The 25,023-nt window shown below is 34.0% G+C and overlaps 2 protein-coding genes and 2 long non-coding RNA genes across 9 annotated transcripts in view; 3 read left to right on the forward strand and 1 right to left on the reverse strand.

Moving 5' to 3' along the window:
• Nucleotides 1–1,551, forward strand: part of LOC137489259 (uncharacterized) — a 154,550-nt gene extending 152,999 nt beyond the window's left edge. Inside the window, exon 8 of the long non-coding RNA XR_015525159.1 lies at nt 1,391–1,551. This is a non-coding gene — a long non-coding RNA (uncharacterized LOC137489259). The remainder of the gene's footprint in view (nt 1–1,390) is intronic.
• plppr4b (phospholipid phosphatase related 4b) overlaps nt 1–3,637 on the reverse strand; it is a 42,232-nt gene extending 38,595 nt beyond the window's left edge. Inside the window, exon 1 of the mRNA XM_087309780.1 lies at nt 3,279–3,637. Coding sequence (XP_087165906.1) covers nt 3,279–3,356 — 78 coding nt within the window. The 5' untranslated portion in view covers nt 3,357–3,637. The remainder of the gene's footprint in view (nt 1–3,278) is intronic.
• A 2,017-nt stretch (nt 3,638–5,654) lies between these two features.
• The window catches only part of plppr5b (phospholipid phosphatase related 5b), a 107,178-nt gene continuing 87,809 nt past the window's right edge, over nt 5,655–25,023 (forward strand). For 4 of the 6 annotated variants that reach the window (XR_015524268.1, XM_087307993.1, XM_087307992.1 and 1 more), the window contains exons 1-3: nt 5,655–5,691; nt 5,818–5,856; nt 9,044–9,115. Coding sequence is in view for 4 of the 6 variants with exons in the window: in XM_087307993.1 (XP_087164119.1) it covers nt 9,065–9,115 (51 nt within the window). In the remaining 2 variants the exon portion in view is untranslated. Of the gene's footprint in view, nt 5,857–9,043; nt 9,116–25,023 lie in introns of all 6 variants that reach the window. The other 2 variants (XR_015524267.1, XM_087307994.1) reach the window with 1 other exon arrangement.
• On the forward strand, nt 11,968–16,537 carry LOC147831108 (uncharacterized). The gene is made up of 3 exons (XR_015525236.1): nt 11,968–14,537; nt 14,579–15,364; nt 15,420–16,537. It is a non-coding gene; the product is annotated as an uncharacterized LOC147831108 (long non-coding RNA).

Raw genomic sequence — 25,023 nt, forward strand, 5'->3', positions numbered from 1 at the left:
TAATTTCCAGTAAACGAATAAATGAACAATAATAAAACTTTTCAAACACACACCTTATTTTTATGCCCCATATGGGGATGCATACATATCCAAAACCCGACAGGTGGACAAATCTAAACTTGTTTTTATTAAACAAATATAAATTGCCATTTAATAAATAATACTGCTAATAATAACAGCATTAATGCAAACTGTCATGACAAAAACAAAAAAGTCCCCTGAGATGAGGCATGGTGGCAGTGGTTTTTATATATATATATGTGGAAAATAATAATTTTTGTAACATCTTAATCCTTTTTTTTATATGAAAAGATTTTTGTATATTGCTCTACATCCTGTTTGAATTAAGCAATGTGTAAGCGCGTGGCCTGCATAAGCGCAGAACTAACACACTCTTCGATGGACTTTAGACCAGCGTGTAGTTGGTCAATGATGTGGTCTATTTTTATTCTTCAAAATGGCAACGTGCCAACATTCCGCCTCAACACACCTCATTTTTAGACTGGCACACCCATGAGTCCACAAAGTGGTGCAAATTAATTTGCTATTTAAACAACATGGCACAAAACGTGAAAATCACAGTTGCGCTGGTCTAAAAGTAGCAACAACTTGCGCCAAACATGTGTTGCATCTTTTTGCGCCGGGCGTATGATAGTGCCTAAAAATGCGGCATGGTCCATGCTGGTGAACTCAAATATGGAGTATATAAGGTGATTTCAGGTAATTCAATAAAAAAAACAAAAAAAAAAAAACATCAAATTAATTCTTGTATATGTTTTTCTATTGTCTTTCCATTTCCAACCACAAAAAAAAAAAAAAAAAAAACAAGCAAATGCCATTTGTGAACGTCATTTCTTGCTGGATTTTAGAAGACCCCAAATGAAATGAAAAGGTGACACTGAGGTCTTAATAATTTATCACAAAAAACATGGTGGATAGCATTTCTCCTTGGCTATTTTCAGATCTATCTGGGACAGGCACCATCACAGCAGGTACAGATGGTGTCCGGTTGGTAAAAGAGCCGTTACGATAAGAGCACAAGCGCTTTATCTCATTGAGATGAAGCTTTCTGTGACCTGAGGAAACTTCTGGAGAAACACTAAATCCAGCATCTCATCCCATTAAAACCTTCATATATGGTAATCCCGATCTCGCAGACTTTCATTTTTTGCTATCCGACAAACAATTTTGCAAAACAGCAAACGAAGGAATGAATAAATGAATGAAAAAGTCCAATTCAGCACAACCCTGCATAATGTATGAGCGCACGCTTAGATCTTCTTCTTAAGTACTTGATCACGTGTGTCGGTGTGTATGTATGCATGTGCTGTATGAAGCTGCGCTGCCTTAATTCTTTATGTCACACTGACCTACATACTGTATATTCCAGTGACTAAATCCCATCGTGAGGCATGGAGAACCGAGCTGCACCTCCTGGGGCAAACATCTGAGAGGAAGCTGACAGAAGCACAGCATCCCACTGCTGACATCACTCTACGCCAGTTTGTACATATTGAACTGATGCTATTTTATATGGAATATGTGAATATGTGCTGTACGGTATGTGGAGGTGAACTACGCTGAATAATTAGCCTGATGGCAAAGACGATCTATTAAAGTGTTTAACAAATCAGCTGTTTCTACAATCCCCACAGCGATTACTTTTAGCATATTAAGTGCTTATTAATTTGCAATGAAACGTAAAAACAATGTTTGACTCTTTTAAAAAGCCAAAGCTTTATTAAATTAAGATATTAAGATGCTAAAGTACAAGAAGCTATAAATAAAACAATTACTTTTATATTAAATTGTATATTTAATGACAACAAAATATATAGTAGTGTATATTATTGAGTATTAGTTAAAATTCTAAATATTTTTAATTGTACACTTTCAAATATTTAATGTTTTAAATGAGTTGGTAAATTAAAAGTTTATATATTTTAAAGTATATTTCATTTTTAAACTTTAGCAATATTTTAATTACATTTAATAACATAATTTCAATAAATTTAATATAGTTTGAGTATAATTAAGAAAATCATAAATTAATTAATCATAAAAGTTTATAAATTGTGAATTTTTCTTTAAAAAATCAATTAATTGTTTAATCATTTGTGTGTGTGTCTGTATATATATATATATATATATATATATATATATATATATATATATATATATATATATATATATATATATATATATATATATATATATATATATATATATATGTATATATAGTCAGAATTATTAGCCCACCTTTGTTTTTTTTTATATTTCCCAAATGATGTGTAACAGAGCAAGGAAACTTCACAGTATGTCTGATAATATTTTTTCTTCTGGAGAAAGTTGTATTTGTTTTATTTCGGCTAGAATAAAAGCAGCTTTTAATTAAAAAAAAAAAAAAAAAACTTTTTAAGGTCAAAATTATTAGCCCCTTTAAGCTACAGTATTTATATTTTTGATAGTCTACAAAACAAACTATCATTATACAATAACTTGCCTAATCACCCTATGCTGCATAGTTAACCTTATTAGTTAAGCATTTAAATGTCACTTTAAGCTTTATAGAAGTGTCTTGAAAAATATCTAGTCAAATATAATTTACTGTCATCATGGCAAAGATTAAATAAATCAGTTATTAGAAATGAGTTAATATAACAATTATGTTTAGAAATGTGTTGAAAAAAAAAATTATCTCCGCTAAACAGAAATTGGGGGGGGGAAAAACATGGGTGGGGGGGTAAAAATTGTGACTTCAACTTAATATATACATGTATGTATGTGTGTGTGTGTGTTTATTTATGTGTTTATTTATATTTTTTATTTTACAAATATATATATATATATATATATATATATATATATATATATATATATATATATATATATAATTTTTTGTCAAATAAAAAATATTAATAATTAAAATAATAAATGATAAATATTATATATAAAATTTTATTAGTGAAAAAAAAATCTTAACTATTTACAATTAAAATATTTTGTTGTTGATTGATTCCACTGTGAACTCAACAATTGATTCAGTTAAATTTCTCCTTGGGTTATCTCTGACCAGAGCATCAAAGATAACCTGAATGAGAATGCGAGCAACATTTCAATTCAGGATCTATTTGATACATAGTCAGATATTTAAAGGTAACATTTATTGATTTATCAATTACATATTTATTCGTGCATTAAAGCAGAATGCTCCTTCATTCTGACTGTAAGTTGTCACCTGTCAAATGAAACGAGCGAATGTAAACACGGTCTCTTACCTCTACGAAATAAAAGCATGGCAGCAGAGTCACGCTCTCTTTAATCATCTTCTCTTTCAGTCTTTCTCTCGAAGACATCGTCTTTCTCTCCTTTAAATCGCCAATAACCTGTTGTGTCCTAAGCGTCCACCTTCATCCAGCAAAACGAGCCGTCTAGATCAGCTGCTGCTCGCTCCATTGAGATGCATGACGGGAGCGCGCACACAATCAAACGACACATGCAACATAGACCCTTCAGCATTTACAAGCGATCTTTCTATTACAGTGAGATATGATTGCAAGTCAGTATACAGACACAAGAGAGGCTAATATTGCCGGCAAGATGACATCAGATTTTTCGGATGAGGGGCTTGCGTACTAACGCGCATGCGTTCAAGCTGCACATTCCTCCAGTCTGGCATAATTATTAATAATATCACGAATATAGACGGTCGAACGTGCTCTTGAGGAATGCACTGTGGACTGATCATTATTTTTATTATTCAGTTCCTCAAGAACGTATTTGTGCTATGCACACGACAACATTACATGTTCATACAGGCTACATGAAATGTTTGGTGTTGCTCTGGCATCCAGTGTTCAAGACATAATTGCAATAAAATGCAGTACAGTTCAATAAAATAAAATAAAAAAATAAAATGCAGTACAATACAGTTCAATAAAAGACCATAGTAGGCTAAAATACAATAGCCTATAATGTGCAGAATACAGTAATAGGCTACAGCCTGGCTAACAACTTAATGACAATTCGGTTCACAAGGATACACGAAAAGATATAGAAAAAAAAGAGTTCTGCATGTACAGTTAAAACCAGAAATTTACATGCAGTCATGGCAGAATAATATATATATATATATATATATATATATATATATATATATATATATATATATATATATATATATATATATAATATTTAGTTGAAGTTAGAATTATTAGCCCCCCTGAATTATTAGCCCCCTGTTTAATTTTCCCCCAATTTTTGTTTACGGAGAGAATATTTTTTCAACACATTTCTAATCATAATAGTTTTAATAACTCATCTCTAATAACTGATTTATTTTATCTTTGCCATGATGACAGTAATATTTGACTAGATATTTTTCAAGACACTTCTATACAGCTTAAAGTGACATTTAAAGGCTTAACTAGGTTAGTTAGGTTAACTAGGCAGGATATGGTCATTAGGCAAGTTATAGTACAACAATGGTTTGTTCTGTAGACTATCGACAAAAAATCTAGCTTAAAAGGGCTAATAATTTTGATATTAAAATGGCTTTTAAAAAAATAAAAACAGCTTTTATTTTTGCCAAAATAAAACAAATAAGACTTTCTCTAGAAGAAAAAATATAATCAGACATACTGTAAAAAATTTCTTTGCTCTGTTTAACATAATTTGGGAAATATTTAAAAAAGAAAAAAAATTCAAAGGGGTCTAATAATTCTGACTTCAACTGTATGTATGTATATATATATATATATATATATATATATATATATATATATATATATATATATATATATATATATATATATGATAATTTTTTGATGATTTCTAGACAGTCAAAAGTTTACATACATTTTTTTTAGCTTTGCTTTTAAACTGTATAACTTTGGTCAAATGTTTTGTGTATCCTTCCTCAAGCTTTTCAACTCCCACATATTTTCTATAGGATTGAGATCAGGGCTTTGTGATGGCCACTTCAAAACATTCACTCTGTTGTCCTTAAAGCACATTTGAACTAATTTGGCAGTATGCTTAGGGTCATGGTCTGTTTGGAAGAGCCATTTGTGACCAAGTTTTAATTTCCTGGCTGATGTCTTGAGATGTTGCTTCAGTATTTCTACATAATGTTCTTTCTTCATGATGCCATCTATGTTGTGAAGTGTGAAGTGGACCAGTCCCTCCTGCAGCAAAACAGCCCCACAAGATGTTTAGCTGGTCATCCCCCAGCCTGACCAGCTAAGACCAGGCTGGAAATGGCTGGAAACCAGCCTGGAAATGGCCAAAAAACATCTAAAACCAGCCAACCAGCCTAGGCTGGTTTAAGCTGTTTTTTTTTTTTCAGTAGGGTAAGCATTTTAGCTGTTTTCTCGTTTCCTTTAGTAGCCTACTAAGTTGTCAAGTAAAAACAACTTTCCACAACTCATTTGAACAATAAATTGGTTGTCTATCTATATTAATGTCTATTTAACTGTAAACGGCTGAATTTGTTTTCTTTCTTTTTTTAAATGCATTCAGTGCGATCAGTTTTCTAACAGCGTTTCTTGTACGTTAAGAAACGAGACCCCACAGGTGTGCGTGTCTTAAATTCGAGTAAAGTGGACAGTCAGTGGATTACTCTTTATGAAGTGCACAGGAAACCGAAGACGCGCATGCGCAGAGCAGTTACAGCAGCAGACAATGACTGAGGTAATGCTCATTAGCCGCTTTAAACAGTCTAAAGACGGTGCTTACTTTAAAAGTTTTGTGACACAGACAAGCGTGAGCGCGGGAAGCGGATAATAATGGGCTAAACGTGTCTCCCTCCTCCTGCAGGGTCCTTTCTGATGCCGTTATAAAGTCAAATTGGCAAAGGTAGGACTCAGCTTCACTGTCACTGCATCATTTCATCTGGCTTTACAGAGAGCACAGCACTGCGCAGCCGGTCCTCTCACACAAAATATGCATAGAATTATAATGTGCTATTTTGTGATTTTATTTACTTTGTTTTCTCACAAATATGAATAGCAAACAGTAGTCACACTATACAATTCAAGTTTATTTGTATAGCGGTTGTCACAATAATTACTGAAAGCAGCTTTTGCAAAAGGTGCACATTATTACATTATAATCAAATTCGGAAAAAAATAAGGTTATTAGTTTAATAACTTTAATTAAGTAGTTACTATAGCTTTAAGTTATTATACACAGTTAAAGTTATATATATATATATATATATATATATATATATATATATATATATATATATATATATATATATATATATATATATATATATATATATATAATAGGCTATAGGTGATATCTATGTGTACATGTTCAATGAAGTGTAAGTGTATGTGTTGTCTTCGAAGTCCTCGATGGTTTGGCATCCTCTCTTCACGGGTCTTGGATTGACTTTATAGGCAAGCTAATTGTTATTAGAGTAATTATTAGTGGACTGGGTTTTGTATGCTTTGTTTTAGAGGGACTAATACAGTACTTAAGCTCCCTTTATTACTTTTACTCTTAAAGAACAGTGGGTAATCAAAAGTACCCTTTGTGTTTTGTACAAACAGTAAGATTTTAATTCTAGTTGAAATATCTTTTAAAGTGTTTGAATGTCACTGTAAGAAATATAAAATGCATGTAAAAACAAATTGTAGAAAAGCATTTTGTTAAAACTAACCTCTAAAGCCCTAGCATTTATTTTTTTTTACTATTAAGTAGTTTGTCTGAATGTGATTGTTTTTTAGTTTTCCTTAAGTACACATTTGTGTCTAGCAGAGAAGCTGTGGGTTTAGTTCATCACATTAACTATGTACATGGCTAAGGTTTCACAGTTTCCAAAAACTGTATTTTCTAAATATACATTGTTGTTTTAAACCAACAGAAAAAATGTAAAGGAAAAAAAAAAAGAAAAAAAAAAAAAAATATATATATATATATATATATATATATATATATATATATATATATATATAGTATTGAGAGTTAGAGTTTCAAAGTCGCAATTCTGAGTTAAGTCAGAATTCTGTTATAAAGTCAGAATTGCAAGGTATAAACTCAGTATTGCGAGTTATAAAGTCAGAATTCTGAATTATAAAGTTGCAATTCTGAGTTATTAAGTCAGAATTTCGAGTTATAAAATCAGAATTCTGAGTTTCAAAGTTGCAATTCTGAGTTATTAAGTTAGAATTCTGAGCTATAAAGTCGCAATTGTGAGTTATTAAGGCGCAATTACGAGTTATAAAGTCAGAATTACGAGTTATAAACTCAGAATTGCGAGATATAAAGTCACAATTCTGAGTTATTAAGTCAGAATTTTGAGTTATAAAGTCGGAATTGCCAGTTATAAAGTCGCAATTCTGAGTTATTAAGTCTGAATTTTGTTATAAAGCCAGAATTGGCAGTTATAAAGTCGCAATTCCGAGTTACAAAGTCACAATTCTGAGTTATAAAGTCAGAATTCCGAGTTATAAAGTCACAATTGTAGGTTTTTAAGTCAGAATTGTGAGTTATAAAGGAGAATTCTGTTATGGCAGACTAACCCTTTAGTTTTAGTCCTTTATATATATATATATATATATATATATATATATATATATATATATATATATATATATATATATATATATATATATATATATATATATATATATATATATAATGCCTTATGTGTCCAAATATGACTTAGAGTCATGTTCACACTTTGTCATTAATCAATACATAAGACTATGCTCTCCTCTGCTGGTCATGTTTGGTATAAAATACCAAATTGTTATCAAGGATAGCTCTATACTTTCTAAAGACACTGGTGTTCCTTGTCAGATTGTCCTACCTCCCATTCAAAAAGTAGGAAGCACATTTTGATGATGCAATGTGCTACCCATCATATTTTACTACCAGTGCAAATTTTAAATGTGGAGTAGTGTGATATGAAGCTGTAATATCGCCCTAACCTACCTACTTCCTAACCCCAACCTCAGAACCATTCAAATACAGTGTTGGTAGCATAATCTGATGTCAGGACACTGGATTTATAATTGTTAAATCCAAATTGCTGCATTTGAGAAATCAGTAAAAGTGTTTAGTTTGATTTCTTATTGTTGATCAAATGCAATTGTGTAGTTAAATGGGCATGATGTTTAAAAAGTAAATAAGCATTAGTTTGATTTCAGAGAGGAATGCAGCATTTAAACAATTACTAAAACAAATTAATAAATAATGAATAAACAAATAAGATCAAAAGGCTTTTGCAGTGGTATTCTGAAGCATGTCAATAAATTCTGATTCTGAAAGTCTGATTGTCACTTCATCGATTCTCTTATTTATTTATTGATTGATTTATTTTTATATACTGTTTTCTACAAGTACAGTAATGATATTCTTAACATTTACTCTGTTGAAATGGTAACAGGGTGGCACAGTGGCTTAGTGGTTAGCACTGTCACCTCACAGCAAGAACATCGCTGGTTTGAGTCCCGTTTGGGCCAGTTTGCATGTTCTGCAGTGCCCATGCTGGCGTGGGTTTCTTCCGGATGCTCCGGTTTCCCCCACAGTCTAAACACATGCGCTATAGGTGAATTGGGTAAACAAAATTGACCGTAGTGTATGAGTGAGTGTGTGTGAATGCGAGTGTGTATGGGTGTTTCCAAGTACTTGGTCACAGCTGGAAGGCCATCCGCTGCGTAAAACATATGCTGAAATAGTTGGCGGTTCATTCCACTGTGGAATAATAAATAAGGGACTAAGTCAAAGGAAAATGAATGAATGAATGAAATGGTGACCTTGGCGGCAACTCACAAAATGAAAGAGTGCTTTTATAAACTTTTAGAAAGCATAAAGGTTTATATAAGTTTCTGAGCTTGTACGGTTTTCTTCAACGTCTTATTTAAAGAATTTGGCAAGGTTAATTTTGCTGTGATGTGTACTTTGAGAAAACATCTGAAATGTTACTACGTGAGCACAGCAGGTAAAGCCTTCAAAAGAAGATCACTAGTGCCACCCAGTGGTTTCTGAGTCTTATTTCCCCCCCATTGAATCTTTTCTTTTCTTTTAGGCATCAACGTCAATAGGGAAAATGCCTGATTTAAGAAGTCGCAAGGAATTCTACAAATATCTCACTGTAGAGGTAAGAAAGCAAATAAATGTCATATATTCACTGTATTTCAATGACATTAAATCTTATATGGAGCAATTTTGTTTTGAATATTTCTTTTTTGGTCATTTGAGTCAAGTTACTGCATTTTAAGTATAAAGTTTAACTGTATTAAAAGTACAACTATTGTTCATTTCAACATGGCAATAAGAATAAAAATGGTTCTTGATCATCAAATCATTGTGTGTTTTTGATAATATGAAGGGAGTAATGATGCCGAAAATAAAGCTTCGCAACTAAGAAATAAAATGCATTTCAAAATATACTTTAGAATTAGTTTGATTTAATAAAATTACATTGATTGTATTACAGTTTTTACTGTATTTTTCATCAAATAAACAAATGCAGCCTTTTTACGAGATCTATAAAGTGTTAAATATAAGTTCAGATGCAACAACCCCCATGTGCCATCTGGAATTTTATTCTACAATGAGCATTTTTCTTAGCCTCTTAAATTTATTTCATGTTAAAAGTAATCAAACTAACATATTCTTTGCCATAAAAAAAGTACACTCCCTTTTGAAAATGACTATATATTTTGATCAATTTTTCATTGAATATATCCAATAATTATTGGTGCATTTATTTGGTGCATTATATGGTGCATTATATGGTGCATTTATTTTAAAGAAAACAAATTATTTCCATTAAAATAAGAGTTTGGTCACCTAACATCTTAAGATAATACATTTAAATTCAAACAAGTTAAAAACAATAGTTTTTTCTGTAGGGTCACAAAACACCAAAACACATTTTTTGAGCTGTTGACAGTCGTATATGTGTCCCACACTGCTATAAACACTATTAGGACATCTATATTTCACTAAAAAGTGTAAATTGATTGTTTTTGCGTTATTTCAAGCAAATTCGTACTTCCTTTTGAAACGAATTTTTAAAGCTGCGTCACGGTCATGACAGCGTTGTATTCCAGCGTGCAGACTGGGTGTCTGTGCCAGAGTGAGTCTTATTACGTCTTACAGTGTGATGCATTAATGCATGAGTAAAGCTTGGTTCAAACCAATCAGCGCTCTATTGTGCAACTTCATTAATATTCATTACTGTCACAGTGTTTTCACGACAGAGACGCCACGTTGTGATGGCAAAACAAGTGTGAAGTGTTGCTTTTATAGTTTGCTGCCGTTAAGTTTTGTTTTCATTTTCTCTCTGTGAGAGCGCAGCTGGCGTCACGTGTGGATTAACAGTGTACGCGACGCTCGACAACAATAACTTAAGTGTCTAAGGAGGATTATTGTTTACCTGAGAGCTGTTCTCATCTCCAAACGCTGAGATCTGGATTCGCTTGTAGTATTCTCTTCATAAAGACGCTAGTTACTGGTTATTGTCCTGTCTCTACAGATTTGGTAAGTGAGCGACCAGTACTCTTTGTTTATTCAGTTTGCTCGTATCGAACTAAGTTAACTATTGCACCGAGTCACCGAGTGTAAACACGTTAGCATCACAACCAAACTTTAACCTCGTGTAGGGTTTTTACCGCATTTAGTGACCGGAATAACACACACGGCTTTCTGACGCTACCTGCCGTGTGCATCTAAGTTTCCGGGAAATGCGGAGGTTTTTTTCTCTCATTCGCTGTGCGGTATCAAACATTGCATGAAAAATACACGCTTAGAGCAGTTCCTCGAATCAAATATCTCGTTTGTCGCGAGGGACATGAATGAATTCCCTGAATGAAAGAGCCAAACTGCAGTTAAAGTCCACCATTTAATATTTTGGCAAATAATTCGACTACAGATGTCCATGTAGGTTAAACACCATCACTTTCTCCTGTCTGTGTATTTTGACTCTGAAACTCGCGCGTGCCCAAATAGACACTCCCACACCCTCCCACTTTAATTCCTCCGACACTACCCCTAAACAGAGCTGGACACGCCCACTTTTCTGACTTTTTCCAAAGTAGAGGTGTGAAAACACCCTGCTGAAACGAGGGGGTTTCATGGCCCTTTAAAATTATATTTAATATTTTTCCCAACATATTAATTTGGGTATGCTCATTTTTGGACAGTGATTAATTCCCGTTTTGGCGTTGAATCTGACTAATGTATGCACAAAAACTATTATTGTAAAGCATGTAAAAAAATAAATTTAAAAGAGAGATCTGTACTCATTTATGCCAAGCTCTGTGTATGTAAATATATATGCTTATATTAATAATATATACAGGCACACAGGGGAAATGTCAAGGTCAAATTTTCAAGCCTAAAGCAGAAAGTGAGGAATGTTTAATCAGGGTCCATTTTCACAGTAAGGCTCTCTAATAATATCATAATTGGCCTCGTCTGAAAATTACCGACTGCAGAAGGTGTGAATTGATCCTCCTACTTCCATCCCTCCATTTAGCACTGTGTGTTGAATATAACCACTGCAATTAAAGACACTTCTAACAATCCTCACTCTCTGCAGCGGTGAGAATGGGCGGATTATCTCGACGTCTTATTCAAATGCTTTGGGATGATTCTCTTGTTTTGAGGCTTTTACTTTGTGAAACTGATGAACATTTTTGATGGCTGCTGAGAGATTGTTTGCCTCAGTGCTGTCAAACCACAACAAACTACAAACTTTTGCCATTATTTTATTTAGTCTTCATAAGAGAATTATATATATATTAAAAAAAAAAAAAAAATATATATATATATATATATATATATAAATATATATATAAAGTATATTAGTGCTGTCAATCGATTAAAATAATTAACTAATTAATCTGTTTATTAATCGTGAATAATCGCATTTAAAAGACTGAAACTTGTAATTTTGGCTATTCAAATGCAAAATTTATGTAAACGCAAGACAAAAACTATTTAAATTAAAAATATTATTGTTTATTACAATTTTTGTTTGCCTTGTAACACAGCTTTCTTCATGTAAACAACATACTCACAATAAACCATCAAGATCCTGTCTTGACAGCCATATTTATTACAGAAATTAAAACACATTCATGTTATTGCTAATTGAATTAAAAAAAAAAAAAATCAATGCCAATAAAGAAAAAAAAAAAGATTTCCAAATTGGATTCTAAGTGGATCACAAAAAAAAAAAAAAAAAAAAAAGCCAAAATACAGGCATTGCAGATTTGGAAAATGGAAATTTATAATAACAATGAAGTATTGAATACAAGCAATTGCACTTGTAAAGTTGTATTGCTGCGAGTTGAGAACATTAATTATAAATATAAATATAAAATATCTTAGTTTGTGTTTTGAAGATGAATAAAGGTCATCATTTTCATTTTGAGTTTCAACTAACACTTAAATATCGATTTTTGATTAAGCCCAAGGATGTACAGTTCCTGCTTAAGGGACAAGCTAATGATACAATCTTTTGCACATTTTACCTGAGTAAATACAGATATACTGTACATGAGTAAGCCTCTTGAGGAAGAGCTCAGGAAGTCGCCCACATGTTCAGCAGTAGAGGAGGTGTTACTGTATATAGGAAGAGTGTTTAACTTTCTGCCGCAGTACTGATGTGTGTGGGCCAGACTAATATTTACTGAGGTCCTGGTGCCTCCACAGAGGTCTAAATCACTGCATTAACACCCAGAGATACCGCATTGCACATCCCAAACACACATAAACTCGAAATCTGCTGATGTATTGACAAAAAAGCTGCAACAGAGAATCTAATTGTGAATTAGAAAGATTTATCACATTTAATTAGCTCTTTGTGCTTAATAGAGTCATGTTTAAGAGATATCTACCTCTAAAGATAGTTATTCTAGGAAATGGATGCATGGGTTGGATTATTTATTATGGTCTCAAATGCTACTTCATCTGACAGCTACTGTGTGCTGCTGATTTTTTTTTTTTTTTTACCTCTATAAACAACACTAAGGGAAATATGGAGATGATTTAAAGACAGGCTGCTGGAGCACCTGTAGAGAGGTAAAGAAGTATATTCTGTCATCATTTCTGTCTTGCATCATTCCTTCAACGCTTACTTCACTCACAATGCAGAGAGACACCAGCGCAAAACAGCAGCAGATAACACAAGACAGACAGGATTACTTTTGATGTGTGTTTCAATTTGTACACAGCACTAAAAATGTTGTAAGTTGCTCTATTTAAGTCAAAAACTAAATAAATCAGTGAAATTTGGGGATATAGATTGCAAAAATGAATAAATAATAATAAAAACTGTGATCTATTGTTCAACAGTCGAGAAGATTTTCTTTAATTGAGTGAAAGTGGTACATCTGTTTAAAATATGCATTCATTTGAGCCTAGTGAACAGTAAATGCATTAGAGGTTTTACAATGTTTGAATGCTACATTCATTTATAAATTTTCTTTTCGGCTTAGTCCCTTTATTAATCAGGGGTCGCCACAGTGGAATGAACCGCCAATTTATTCAGCAAAATAGGAATTAGCCACTAAAGTGACAAAACATAAAATAGTTATGTTCCCTGATGAGATCAGGCTGGTTTGTCCATTTTTGACCTACATCCAAAAAATAAAATAGTACAATCAAAGGGCATTACTGATTTAACAAAATTTTTTAAGGCATTGATTATTTAATTTCTTTCTAATAGTTTTTAATAGCAGAGCAGTCCCAGAAAACGTGAAAGTGATTCATATTTTGATTTCTACATTTTTTTGCAGCATATAGACACATTTCCAGCATGATGTGATTTCTGGGAGGGTGTGATAAAATACCTTACTAAACTCTTTCAATCGGACGCCCTCCATTTCTGTGATTTAGAACATTTCCATTGATAACTCCATATTTTTGTCCAGTCTCATCCAATATAGGCTCATTATAAAAACGTTGCCCTATGTACATTTCTGGAGATCGCAAATTATGTAGCCTGAGGTACAGTGCATATAGCTGCATTTTATCTATAAAATGAACAATACGGGGCGGTCCAGTTAGCTCGCCTTACATCGGCAGACTTGAGATGCAGAGAGGTGTTGACCACAACGACGTGGTTCGAGTCTGGCTAAGAACGGTTTCAGAAAGCAGGTAAGACAAAAACAGAACATAATAATATTCATTCATTCATTTTCTTGTCGGCTTAGTCCCTTTATTAATCTGGGGTCGCCACAGCGGATTGAACCGCCAACTTATCCAGCAAGTTACGCAGCGGATGCCCTTCCAGCCACAAGCCATCTCTGGGAAACATCCACACACACACACACACACACTATGAACAATTTAGCCAATTTAGAACAATTTAGCCTGCAACGCATGTCTTTGGACTGTGGGGGAAACATGAGTACCCAGAGGAAACCCACGTGAATGCAGGGAGAACATGCAAACTCCACACAGAAACGCCAACTGAGCCGAGGATCGAACCAGCGACCCAGCGGCCTTCTTGCTGTGAGGCGAATGTGCTACCCACTGCACCACTGCGTCACCGCCATAATAACAGGGTGAGAATGTGTCAGTTGAGTTTAGGGAAGTGGGTGGGCAGGTCAACGGGTGCTTTTGAAAACACAATTGGTTGGGTTTAGGATAAGAGGAGTGTGGGTCAGTCAATCAGTTGGCAGCAGCCCCTGGTGGGTTTACACGAGAACAGCAGACACGAATGGCACTCACAAGTAAAACTTGAGAGCTCAAAAAGCAAACACAGTGGCCACAGTGGATTTACGAAAACAAAAACTGCTAAAAAAAAAAAAAAAGCAAATTTGGCGCTCTCCAGAAATAAATATAGGGGTACGTTTTCAGAATGAGCTTGAGTTGGTCTCATCAGTTACAACAAAACCCAGCATTTTTTGTGTATATTTTTACTTGTAGATTGCATTAGAATTGTGTAAAGGTGATAGCTAGTTTGCAGATTAATTCCGAGCTAAATCTAAATGAACCTCAACAGACCCTGATCAATTTTTAATTATTTGTTTCAATGATACAAGTTTACAAACACACTCCCTGCCGCACAGAGCTTGTCAGGAGCCTCTTGAGAACTTAATATAATGCATGGAGCGCAGCAAAGCATCTTTAATTCCCTCCACGAAGCGGCAGTGTTTACTGCTGTCTGAAGGGATCACGGTTATGAGGGAGTGTGCTGAATTAGCTTTTGTTGTTAGTCTGTAATGAAATGCTTGGTCATCGCTCCCCGTGGGATCGTCCTCATTAATCTGAAGGGCTCAGGCTGGCACAGGGCCGCAGGAATGAAACCGATGTTTGCTGCGCCACGGCTTTAAGCCACGCGGATGTCTGCAAATATTTGCAAGAGGTCTGAAATGACTTGTTGAGATCAGTCTGGTGATGAGAATTCGCAGAGAGTTTCGGCTTAAAATATTTATGTTGCGTAGGAAGAGCAATTGACAGCATTTATGTTCTGGTGGCTCTTGTTTCAAGTATGCATCATTTATTTTGTTTTGTGATGCAGGAACAGATTTGGAATTAATAGATTGGTTGTTCAGTACAGCGTTGTAGTTGATATTGAAACTTTTGCTGGCTTAACCTCTTAAGGCCCAAGGTGTTTTTTACATGCATTTTTTTATTTCTCTTTGCTAATTGGGCTCATTGCAACCTAATTGGAATAAAACCTAAGTATAATTTTTTTAATATGATGTACTTTTAGAAAAAATGATGTCCACATATATGGTCTAAATTTACATAAAACACTTTTTCCTGACTTTTTTGTAATGCATATTTAACATCGATTTTTTTTAACATGTTTTAACTATCAGAGAGTAAATTATTCTTTTTTTTTTCATTTTGGACGGTTAAAATTTTTGTTTGGGACATTTCATATGCTGCAAAACAGATGCAGGATGACACTGTATGTCTGTAACAAAATAAAAAACATTCAAAGTATTTTAAATAGCCACTTAAGAGCTAAAATGTGCCGTCCACGTATGTGGCCACTAAGCCCTTGGAGGTTAAAGATTAGATTTAATAAAATTTTAGATCATATGTGAACCTGTACAACAAAATATGGGTCATATGTATTAGTTTTTTTTTTCATATATCCTCTGAATGCTGATTAAATAAGCTAATCTGTAAATTAGCAGTGTTCCGTATTTTGTGATTCATGTTTTTTTCCCCCCGTTTATTAATGCTTTTAAGTTGCATTATGGGACCTGGATCTTTCTTTCAACAATTTTTAACCTTGAAAAGTAAAAAAAAAGGGACTTTTATTACCATTTTTAATAGTTTAAAGTGATAAATTGTCTGGGTTGGTGTTATATATCAACATCAAAAGTCGACAGAGTAGAGATCAGCATCCCCTAATGCATATTACAACCATAAATGCAGAAAACACTTATGAATCATAAAATATGAAACATGATATTTTTACAGTGTATCACTGATGCACACATACATTGATGTATGGTTTGGACAAAATTTGGCCAAGAAAACTTTTGAAAAACTGCAATCTGAGGTTTTAAAAAACCTAAATATTGTGAAAATTGATTTTAAATTTCAAAAAAATTTGACTCATGCAATGTTTCGTTGGCAATTCCTACAATACACTGTACCAGTGCAACTTAAAGGGGTAGTTCACCTAAAAATGAAATTGTACTCACTATTTAATCTCCATCAAGTGGTTCCAAACCTTTATGAGTTTCTTTATTCTGTTGAAGAAAGCTAAAAACCTGTAACCACTGACTTCCATAGTAGGAAAACCAAATTCAATGGAAGTCAATGGTTACAGGTTTACAAAATTTTTCAGAATTACTTCAGAATCACTACCGCTGCCCAGCTGTTTGACGTGTACCCTGTGATGTCACCACAGGGTCTCCAATTCAGCCGCTACCACCGTGGTATAAAAGTGGTGACAGGACGCTGCTCGCGAGGCATGGGATACTTGAGTTTCTGTGTTGTGTTGTGTGTCAGTGAAATTGCAATTCGTTTTAGTATGTTACTATTTGGTATATGTCTGTTGTTATTTGTCTGTTCTCCATTTGTCTACCATCAGTTGCGCACAGGACAGGTAAGAATGTCGCGCGACATACATTGTGCACACGTAGACTTTGAATATCACTTTTGTTGGACACAGTAGGTAAGGGACGTGCTCCACCCGCTGTACTTTTGTTTTTCTCGTATATTAGTATAGGTTAGGTAGTGCGTAATAGACGCAAAGATTTTCTTTTCAATAGCTGCTATATATATATATATATATATATATATATATATATATATATATATATATATATATATATATATATATATATATATATATATATATATATATTTATTTATTTATTTATTTATTTATTTATTTATTTTTTTGGAAAGTCCGGGTAGAGGTTGGGCCAGTAGAATAGATTGTTTTGTTTTATTTAATTCTATTGTTTGGACGCCGCCCGTGTCTCATCTCTCCAACTCTCCTATCTTTCTGTTCAATCATTTCATGTCCCATTCATTGTCTGTAATTTATTAATTTATTGTTCTTTTTATATACATATTTTTGCACTTATTATTATCACTATCTTTGTAATTAAACTGACTTTATTGCATTTAGTTAGTCTTAGTTTGTCCCTCACTTGTTGATATTGTGTGTTTGCTTATGTGTTTACCCCAAAATTAATGTTGCTCTCCTTCCCTTTTGAATCACCATCTTTAAAATTGTAACAACGTTCAACAGAAGAAAGAAACTCATAAAGGTTTGAAACTAATAAATGATGACGTACATTTTGTGAGCTATACTTCTGCCACTTTATATTAAGTGCCCTTAACTAATTTATCCTTACACGGAAATTAATAATTTGTAACAAAGTACTTATTGTGTATATGCTTGTTTTTACATTGTGCTTATAATTGATTAAATTAATAATTACACTGTTGACCATACCTTACACCTCAACCCACCCTTAAACCCATATCAAATACCAAACCCAAATACCCATATCCCACTTAAAGAGCACCAGAATTGTTCTGATACATTAAATACACAGTAAGTACATTGTATTTGTTTTCGGATGAAAGGTCAAGGTCATCTATATTCTATAACTCCTTAAAAAACATGAATGTTGATCAAAGTGCATCTCAGACATGGCAAAAATAAAAACAGTTTATTAAAATTTTCAATTCATCTTTATTTCTGTAGCGCTTTTACAATGTAGATTGTGGCAAAGCAGCTTAACAAAGAAGTTCTTGTAAATTGAAGCTGTGTTAGTCCAGTTTTTGGAGTTTAAGCTCAGTTTAGTTCAGTTAAGTGTGATTTAATTTTCACTGATTTTGAAAATTAGCAAGTACAGAACTAGGAAGTTGCTCGTGGTGTTCCAAGTGGCTGCTTAGTGACTTGAAAAGTGATGTTGAAATTTAAAAAACCATATTATTTTGAAATTATTTCTAAGCTTTGTTGTAGTGTAATAGGCAAAGTTGCTCTTTTTCTAATCGCCACCAGGTGGCACTTCTCTTCTGCACTATTTTTCAATAACTTTCACACTACTGAGACCAAGTATTTCATATTTTATTAATCTTGTTTTCTTTTATGAGGAAGAACTCATCTAAAGCACCATTTCAGCTTTCAGTGATGAAAACAACATGAACAGACAGTAATTTCTCCTTGATCCAGAGAGCCCTTGTACACTGATAATAATGCACTACTGCTTCTCAAAACATTCCTCTTAATGTACAGTATAAGCCTGTGTGAGTGAACTATTCATACTTACGTTTTAATGAGTGTAATGTAAAGTCAGCCATTCAATATTTCAAAATAACCCCCTACAGACTCCACTGCATGTGTCATGATCAAGTGTCTTGGTTTAATTTGCAATAATGAGCTGCTGGTTGTACTTTATCCCTTATGTAATTGTCTGATAGTGACACTTCGAGACTCTTAAAATGATCTAATTAATTAAAGACTTGATGGAAGACAAAAACAGACCAATGCGCCATATTGGTGTTCCCAGAACATACATATGAAGCTCTGAACTGTAGATTAAATTAATATTTGGAAGTAGAAGTGCTGATCGTATTCTGCCAAACGCTGCCTAATTATGTGTTTGCTTCAAAATCAACAGGCATGGCAGACGAAATATTATCTGAACATAATGCTTGACTTGGTGTTTGGGTAAAAAATTCTTATCTGAATTATGAAATAGCTTCTCAAGTGTAGCACATACACTTAATTAGGTACACTTTACTTGTACCGGTTTGGACCCCCATTTGCCTTCACAGCTGCCTTAATCCATCGTGGCATAGATTCAACAAGGTGCTGGAAATATTCCTCAGATATTTTGGTCCACATTGACATGATAGCATCACGCAGTTGCTGCAGATTTGTCGTCTGCACATCCATGATGCCAATTTCCCGTTCCACCACATCCCAAAGGTGCTCTATTGGATTGAGATCTGGTGACTGTGGAGGCCATTTTAGTACTGTGAACTCATTATCATGTTCAAAAAACCAATCTGAGATGATTTTTTCTTTATGACATGGCGCGTTATCCTGCTGGAAGTAGCCGTCAGAAGATGGGTACACTGTGGTCATAAAGGAATGGACATGCTCAGCAACAATACTCGAAGGCTGTGGTGTTCCCCCACACCATTACACCACCACCACCAGCCTGAAGGCAGGATGGATCTATGTTTTCATGTTGTCGATATAAAATTTTGACCCTACACCCAAATTTTGCAGCAGAAATCGAAACTCATTAGACCAGGCAACGTTTTTTCAATCTTCCATTGTCTGATTTTAATGAGTCTGTGTGAATTGTAGACTCAGTTTCCTGTTTTTATCTGATAGAAGTGGCACTCTGTGTGGTCTTTTGCTGCTGTAGCCCATCCGCTTCAAGGTTGGACGTGTTTTGCATTCAGAGATGCTCTTTGCATACCTCGTTTGTAACGAGTGGTTATTTGAGTTACTGTTGCCTTTCTATCAGCTGGAACCAGTCTGGTCATTCTCCTCTGACCTCAGGCATCCACAAGGCATTTGCTCCCACAGAACTGCCTGTCACTGAACATTTTCTCTTTTTTTAAGATCATTTTGTGTGAACCCTAGAGGTGGTTGTGTGTGAAAATCCAAGTAGATCAGCAGTTTCTGAGATACTCAGAGCAGCCTGTCTGGCACCAACAACCATGCCATGTTTAAAGCCACTTAAATCACCTTTCTTCCCCATTCTGATGCTCGGTTTGAATTGCGGCAGATCGTCTTGACCATGTCTACATGCGATGTGATTGGCTGATTGGAAATCAGCGTTAACGAGCAGTTGGACAGGTGTACCTAATAAAGTGGCCAGTGAGTGTTATGCTCTTACATCATTCCCAGGACACTTAACATAACCTGTTAACATAACAAATGTCTGATTAAGTCAAAGCCAGCATTAAAATTTGAAATATATTCATAACATCCAAAAGCATGGCCTCACAAAACCTTCTTGCTTAACAAAAGAGAAGGCAAATTTCTCGTAGGAAGTTCTCACTTTTTCATTTTTTATATATTTTTATAATGCTGGTGGTGGTATTATTCTCTGTGACATTCATAAAAGAAAGGCAATGCCTTGAGCGAGGCTGCTGTCAGAGATAGAGAGATGTGTTCAGTATAAAAGGCCTGCCTCCCTGTCTTCCCTTCCTTATTTCCTGAATGATCTGCATTAATATTGAGTTTACTGCTTCATTACTCCTACGCCTTTATATGGAAAAGTGGATGATTAAAGTGCTCCGTGAAGCATCTGTCTTAAAGCCATGGAATCATTTAAAAGAATCATGAGCTATATGAATAAGTGATAGAACCGCCGCCAAGCAAGATTGCCAAACTATTAGAGGGAAAAAGAGGGTTCTTATTCTTTACTCTCTGCAAAAAAACTGTTGACTTTAGTTGTTGGCTTTGATACCAAGCTTAGTATATTCAATATTAGAGACCAAAACTTGTCAGATATTTATTTACTATTTATGAACAGAAGATTCAAGCAAATAGAGCCACAGACAACAAAATGATGACGATTTGATTTGATCAAAGACAGGATCACTTTTTTTTTAGCTTAGACTGTCAACTGGAGCCGAACATCTGCTGTTCTTCATTTATGACAGAATCTGTTTACAAATAAATGTGTCGTTGATTTAGAGATCCATTCATCAAATTCGTTCTTCTATTCTGAATGAATCAACTGTTTTAAATTAAATGTTTATGAACCACTCATCGAGAACTATAGGGGTATGAATAATTTCAGGCTTGATATATTCACGGAAAAAAATCTGTAAATTAGCAGTTTTCTATTTTTTGTGATTCATGTTTTTTTCTCATTTATTTATGCTTTCGAATTGCATTTTGGGACCTTGATTTTTCCTCCAAACGATTTGATTTTAAAAAGTTTAAAAAATCTTCTTTTATTGACATTTTTAATAGTTTAAAGTGATATATTGTCTGGGTTGGTGTTATAAATTATGTTACAAAAAGCTGGTATTAAGCTGCCAGTACATTCTGTTATTTTACAGACTTATTTCCCTATAATATTTCTTAAACAGTATATTACCTCAAACTACTAAAATGTCAATAAATGTCATTTTGTTGAAACAAAGTTGAAAATGGACCGAGCAGAAATAAAATTCCTGAAATGTAATTCACAACTGTAAATAAACAACAACAAAAAAAAAACATACACTGTGACACACTGTGAACATTTTCTTGCTAATTTGGAAATATTTAAAAAATCAAAAAGAAAAACAAATCAAAGGAGGTTTAATAATTTTTTTTGTTTATATATACACTTGAAGTGAGAATTATTAGTCCCCCTTTAAATGTTTTGTCTTTTATTAAATATTTTCCAACTGATGATTTTCTAAACACCATTTTAAGGTCAAAATTATTAGCCCCTTTAAGCTATTTTTTTGATAGTCTACAGAACAAAACATCATTATACAATAACTTTCCTAATTAGCCTAACCTGCTTAATTAACCTACTTAAGCCTTTAAATGTCCCTTTAAGCTGTATAGAAGCTTCTTGAAAAATAAAATATTATGTAGTGTCATCATGGCAAAGATCAAATAAATCAGTTATTAGAAATGAGTTATTAAAACTATTATGATTAGGAATGTGTTGGAAAAAAATACACTTTTATTAGTCTTTAGAAATTCACTTTATATACCTATATAAAATATATAATATTTTAAATCTATAATAAATATTGTATCTATTATAAAAAATCTAAAACTATAAAATGTATTAGTTTAAAAAAATGAAACTAAAAAGTATGTTTTTACAGTACATTTTTTACTGTTTTAGATATTAAAGCTGCACGATATGAAAAATATCAAACATTGCAGTTTTTTGTAAAAATATCAAGATAAAAATATAGTTTTACAATATAATTTAAATTAATCTATTTAGATATCATTTATAATTGTAGATTTATTGGGATGATTTAGTAGATGAGATCATCAAATATTAACAAAATATGCGAAAAAATGTATCAAACATAACCAAAATACAATTGAAACAGACAATGCTTTATGGTTTTATTAGTATTGATTTACAGAAATTCTACAGAAGTTTTCATTGTTTAAATAAATACATCTTTCTTAAAGTGACAAACCCATTTTTTTGTGTCCAAATGGTTTCAATTAGTTTAAAAGCTTACATATCCAAATAAAGATCTTTAACTCTCTTTTGGTAAAATGTTGCAATGATTAACACAATACTCATTTCAAGAGTTCCCACTAAGATATGCTTGGCATTTATAGCTGGTTTGGCATGCTGTCCCGGGAGAGAACCCTGAGCTCGGAGATATTTGAGCCCAGGGCTCCCACCCCGGTCAATAAACATATCTGGGGATCCGAGATCAGGTAGGTCTCGGTAGTTCCCCCTTTAGAAAGGGGAGAAAAAGGAGGAGATGGGGTGGAAGGAGGGGTTCTTCCAAAACGAAGATAGAGCAATACGGAGAAAGTGATCAATTTATATTAAGCTAGGATCACTCTGATTGGATTATTACTGATTACGGATGAGTGGCCAGCAGTGCTCAATCATATCACACGCTCCTCTCGAAATTAGTTTATGAAACTTCACTTGTTTTGAACTCTGTGATTCAGGGTTAATATTCGTAACTCGAAATTGAAGATTTGCAAATTTCTACAACAATGCTGAAATGGTACATTGTACATCTCTACTAAATATAGTTACGAAAAGAAACCATTCTTCCCCACTTAAAGTTGATACCTCTGCATTTAACCTCATTTTGACCTTGTTTCTTTACCTATGAGAAGTCGTCCCTGTATTTCTTTCCTAAAAGCGGCCATTTCAGACGTTTGATGTTTCAGGCAGACTGTGCTAATTGACGTTAATCAAACATGGTCTTTATAGTCGAACCATTTCATTTGGCTGAAGGAGGCCCTCAAACACTAATTAACTGCTCTCGCTGGCTGTTTACCAGAAGCACTTTCTAGAAAAATCCAATATATGAGCTTTCATTTCATAATGCAATCTCATCCAAAGCTGCTCTCATATTGATGATGACTCTACAGCACACCAGCAGCTTTCTGGTGTTTATTTAAAGAGATATCAAAAAAAGAGGAAAGGTTCATATCAGAGAAATTATTGGGGCTTTTTACACTTTTTTTTTTTTTTCTGACAGGATAGCCATTCGATCTTGAAAAGGACACGTGTAAATGCCCTCCGAAATGAAGTCGAGATGGATAAAAATCCAATCGCTCAGACCACTTCAGGAGGTGGTCTGGGATGCATTCCAGATGATACTGGACAGGCCTAAATGCGTTTGGTTTTAAAAAGTGGTGTAGTGGTTAGTGCGTCGACACATGCACTCCGATGCTCACGGCGACCTGAGTTCGATTCTGCCTCGTGGTCCTATGCCAATCCTTCCTCTCTCTCTGCTCCCCAAGCGTTCCTGTAAATTCTCTCCTGTAAATTCTAAAGATGAAAACCCTGAAAAAAATAAAATAAAATAAAATAAACATGAGAGCATGTGTTGTAACCTATATAACCGTCAGACACACAAGCACAAATGCATAAGCAATGGACGGCCACAGATGCCAGTTTGAGATGTTTGTTTTGTTTTATTTTTGACCGTTTGAATAGTTGGTGGTTCATTCTGCTGTGGTGACCCCTGATAAATAAAGGACTAAGCCGAAGGAAAATAAATAAATAAATGATTAAATTCAATTGTCAAAGGAATATCAGATGGCAGCATTAAAAAAGATGCAGCACGCTGTACATATATAGCAACATAGGCTCATTCTGAAAATGTAGCCCTGTATACATTAATGGAGATCATGAATTATGTAGCCAGAAGTACGTATGGCTGCATTTAATTTTTTAAATGAACACTATGGAGCGGTATGACGCCATTTCTTTTCGTGCTTACCAGCTGACCGCTTACCTCCATATGGATGGCTTTCCAACTGTTATCAGTTTGTCCTGTGGGCTCACCATGTACATTGGTGGACTTGAGATGCAGAGAGGAGTTGTCCACGATGATGGGGTTTGAGTCTGGTGAAGAACAGTTCCATAAAGCGGGTATGACAAAAACAGAATCAAAAAAATAAAAAATACAAGTAAATAACAGGGTGTGAATGTGGTAAAACATGGTAAATATCAGGCGAGTGCTTTTCTTTTTCTGGATTGCTTTTTACATTTGTCGGTTGGGTTTAATGAAGTGAGTGGGTGGAACAATCTGTGCTTTTTAAAATACTATTGGTTGGGTTTAGGAAACGAGGAGAGTGGGTCAGTTGATCGGTCTGTCAGTCAAACAGTTAGTCGACAACAGCCTCTTGTGGATTTACAAGAGAACAGCAGGCACAAATGGCACTCGCCAGAGAAATTTTAGATCATAAAAAGCACACACAGCGGCCTCTTGTGGATTCGCGAAAACAAAAACTGCAAAAAATTAACCTCCTGGGATGTATTTGATGGTCTCCAAAAATGTATATAGAGGTACGTTTTCAGAATGAGCCTGGGTTGAAATATAGAGTTTTCTTTGTTTACAAAGACACTTTGTTTTGTTTTTGGAAGA

Source organism: Danio rerio, chromosome 24 (assembly GCF_052040795.2).
Source record: "Danio rerio strain M-AB ecotype USA chromosome 24, GRCz13ab, whole genome shotgun sequence".
Taxonomy (NCBI): Eukaryota; Metazoa; Chordata; class Actinopteri; order Cypriniformes; family Danionidae; genus Danio; species Danio rerio.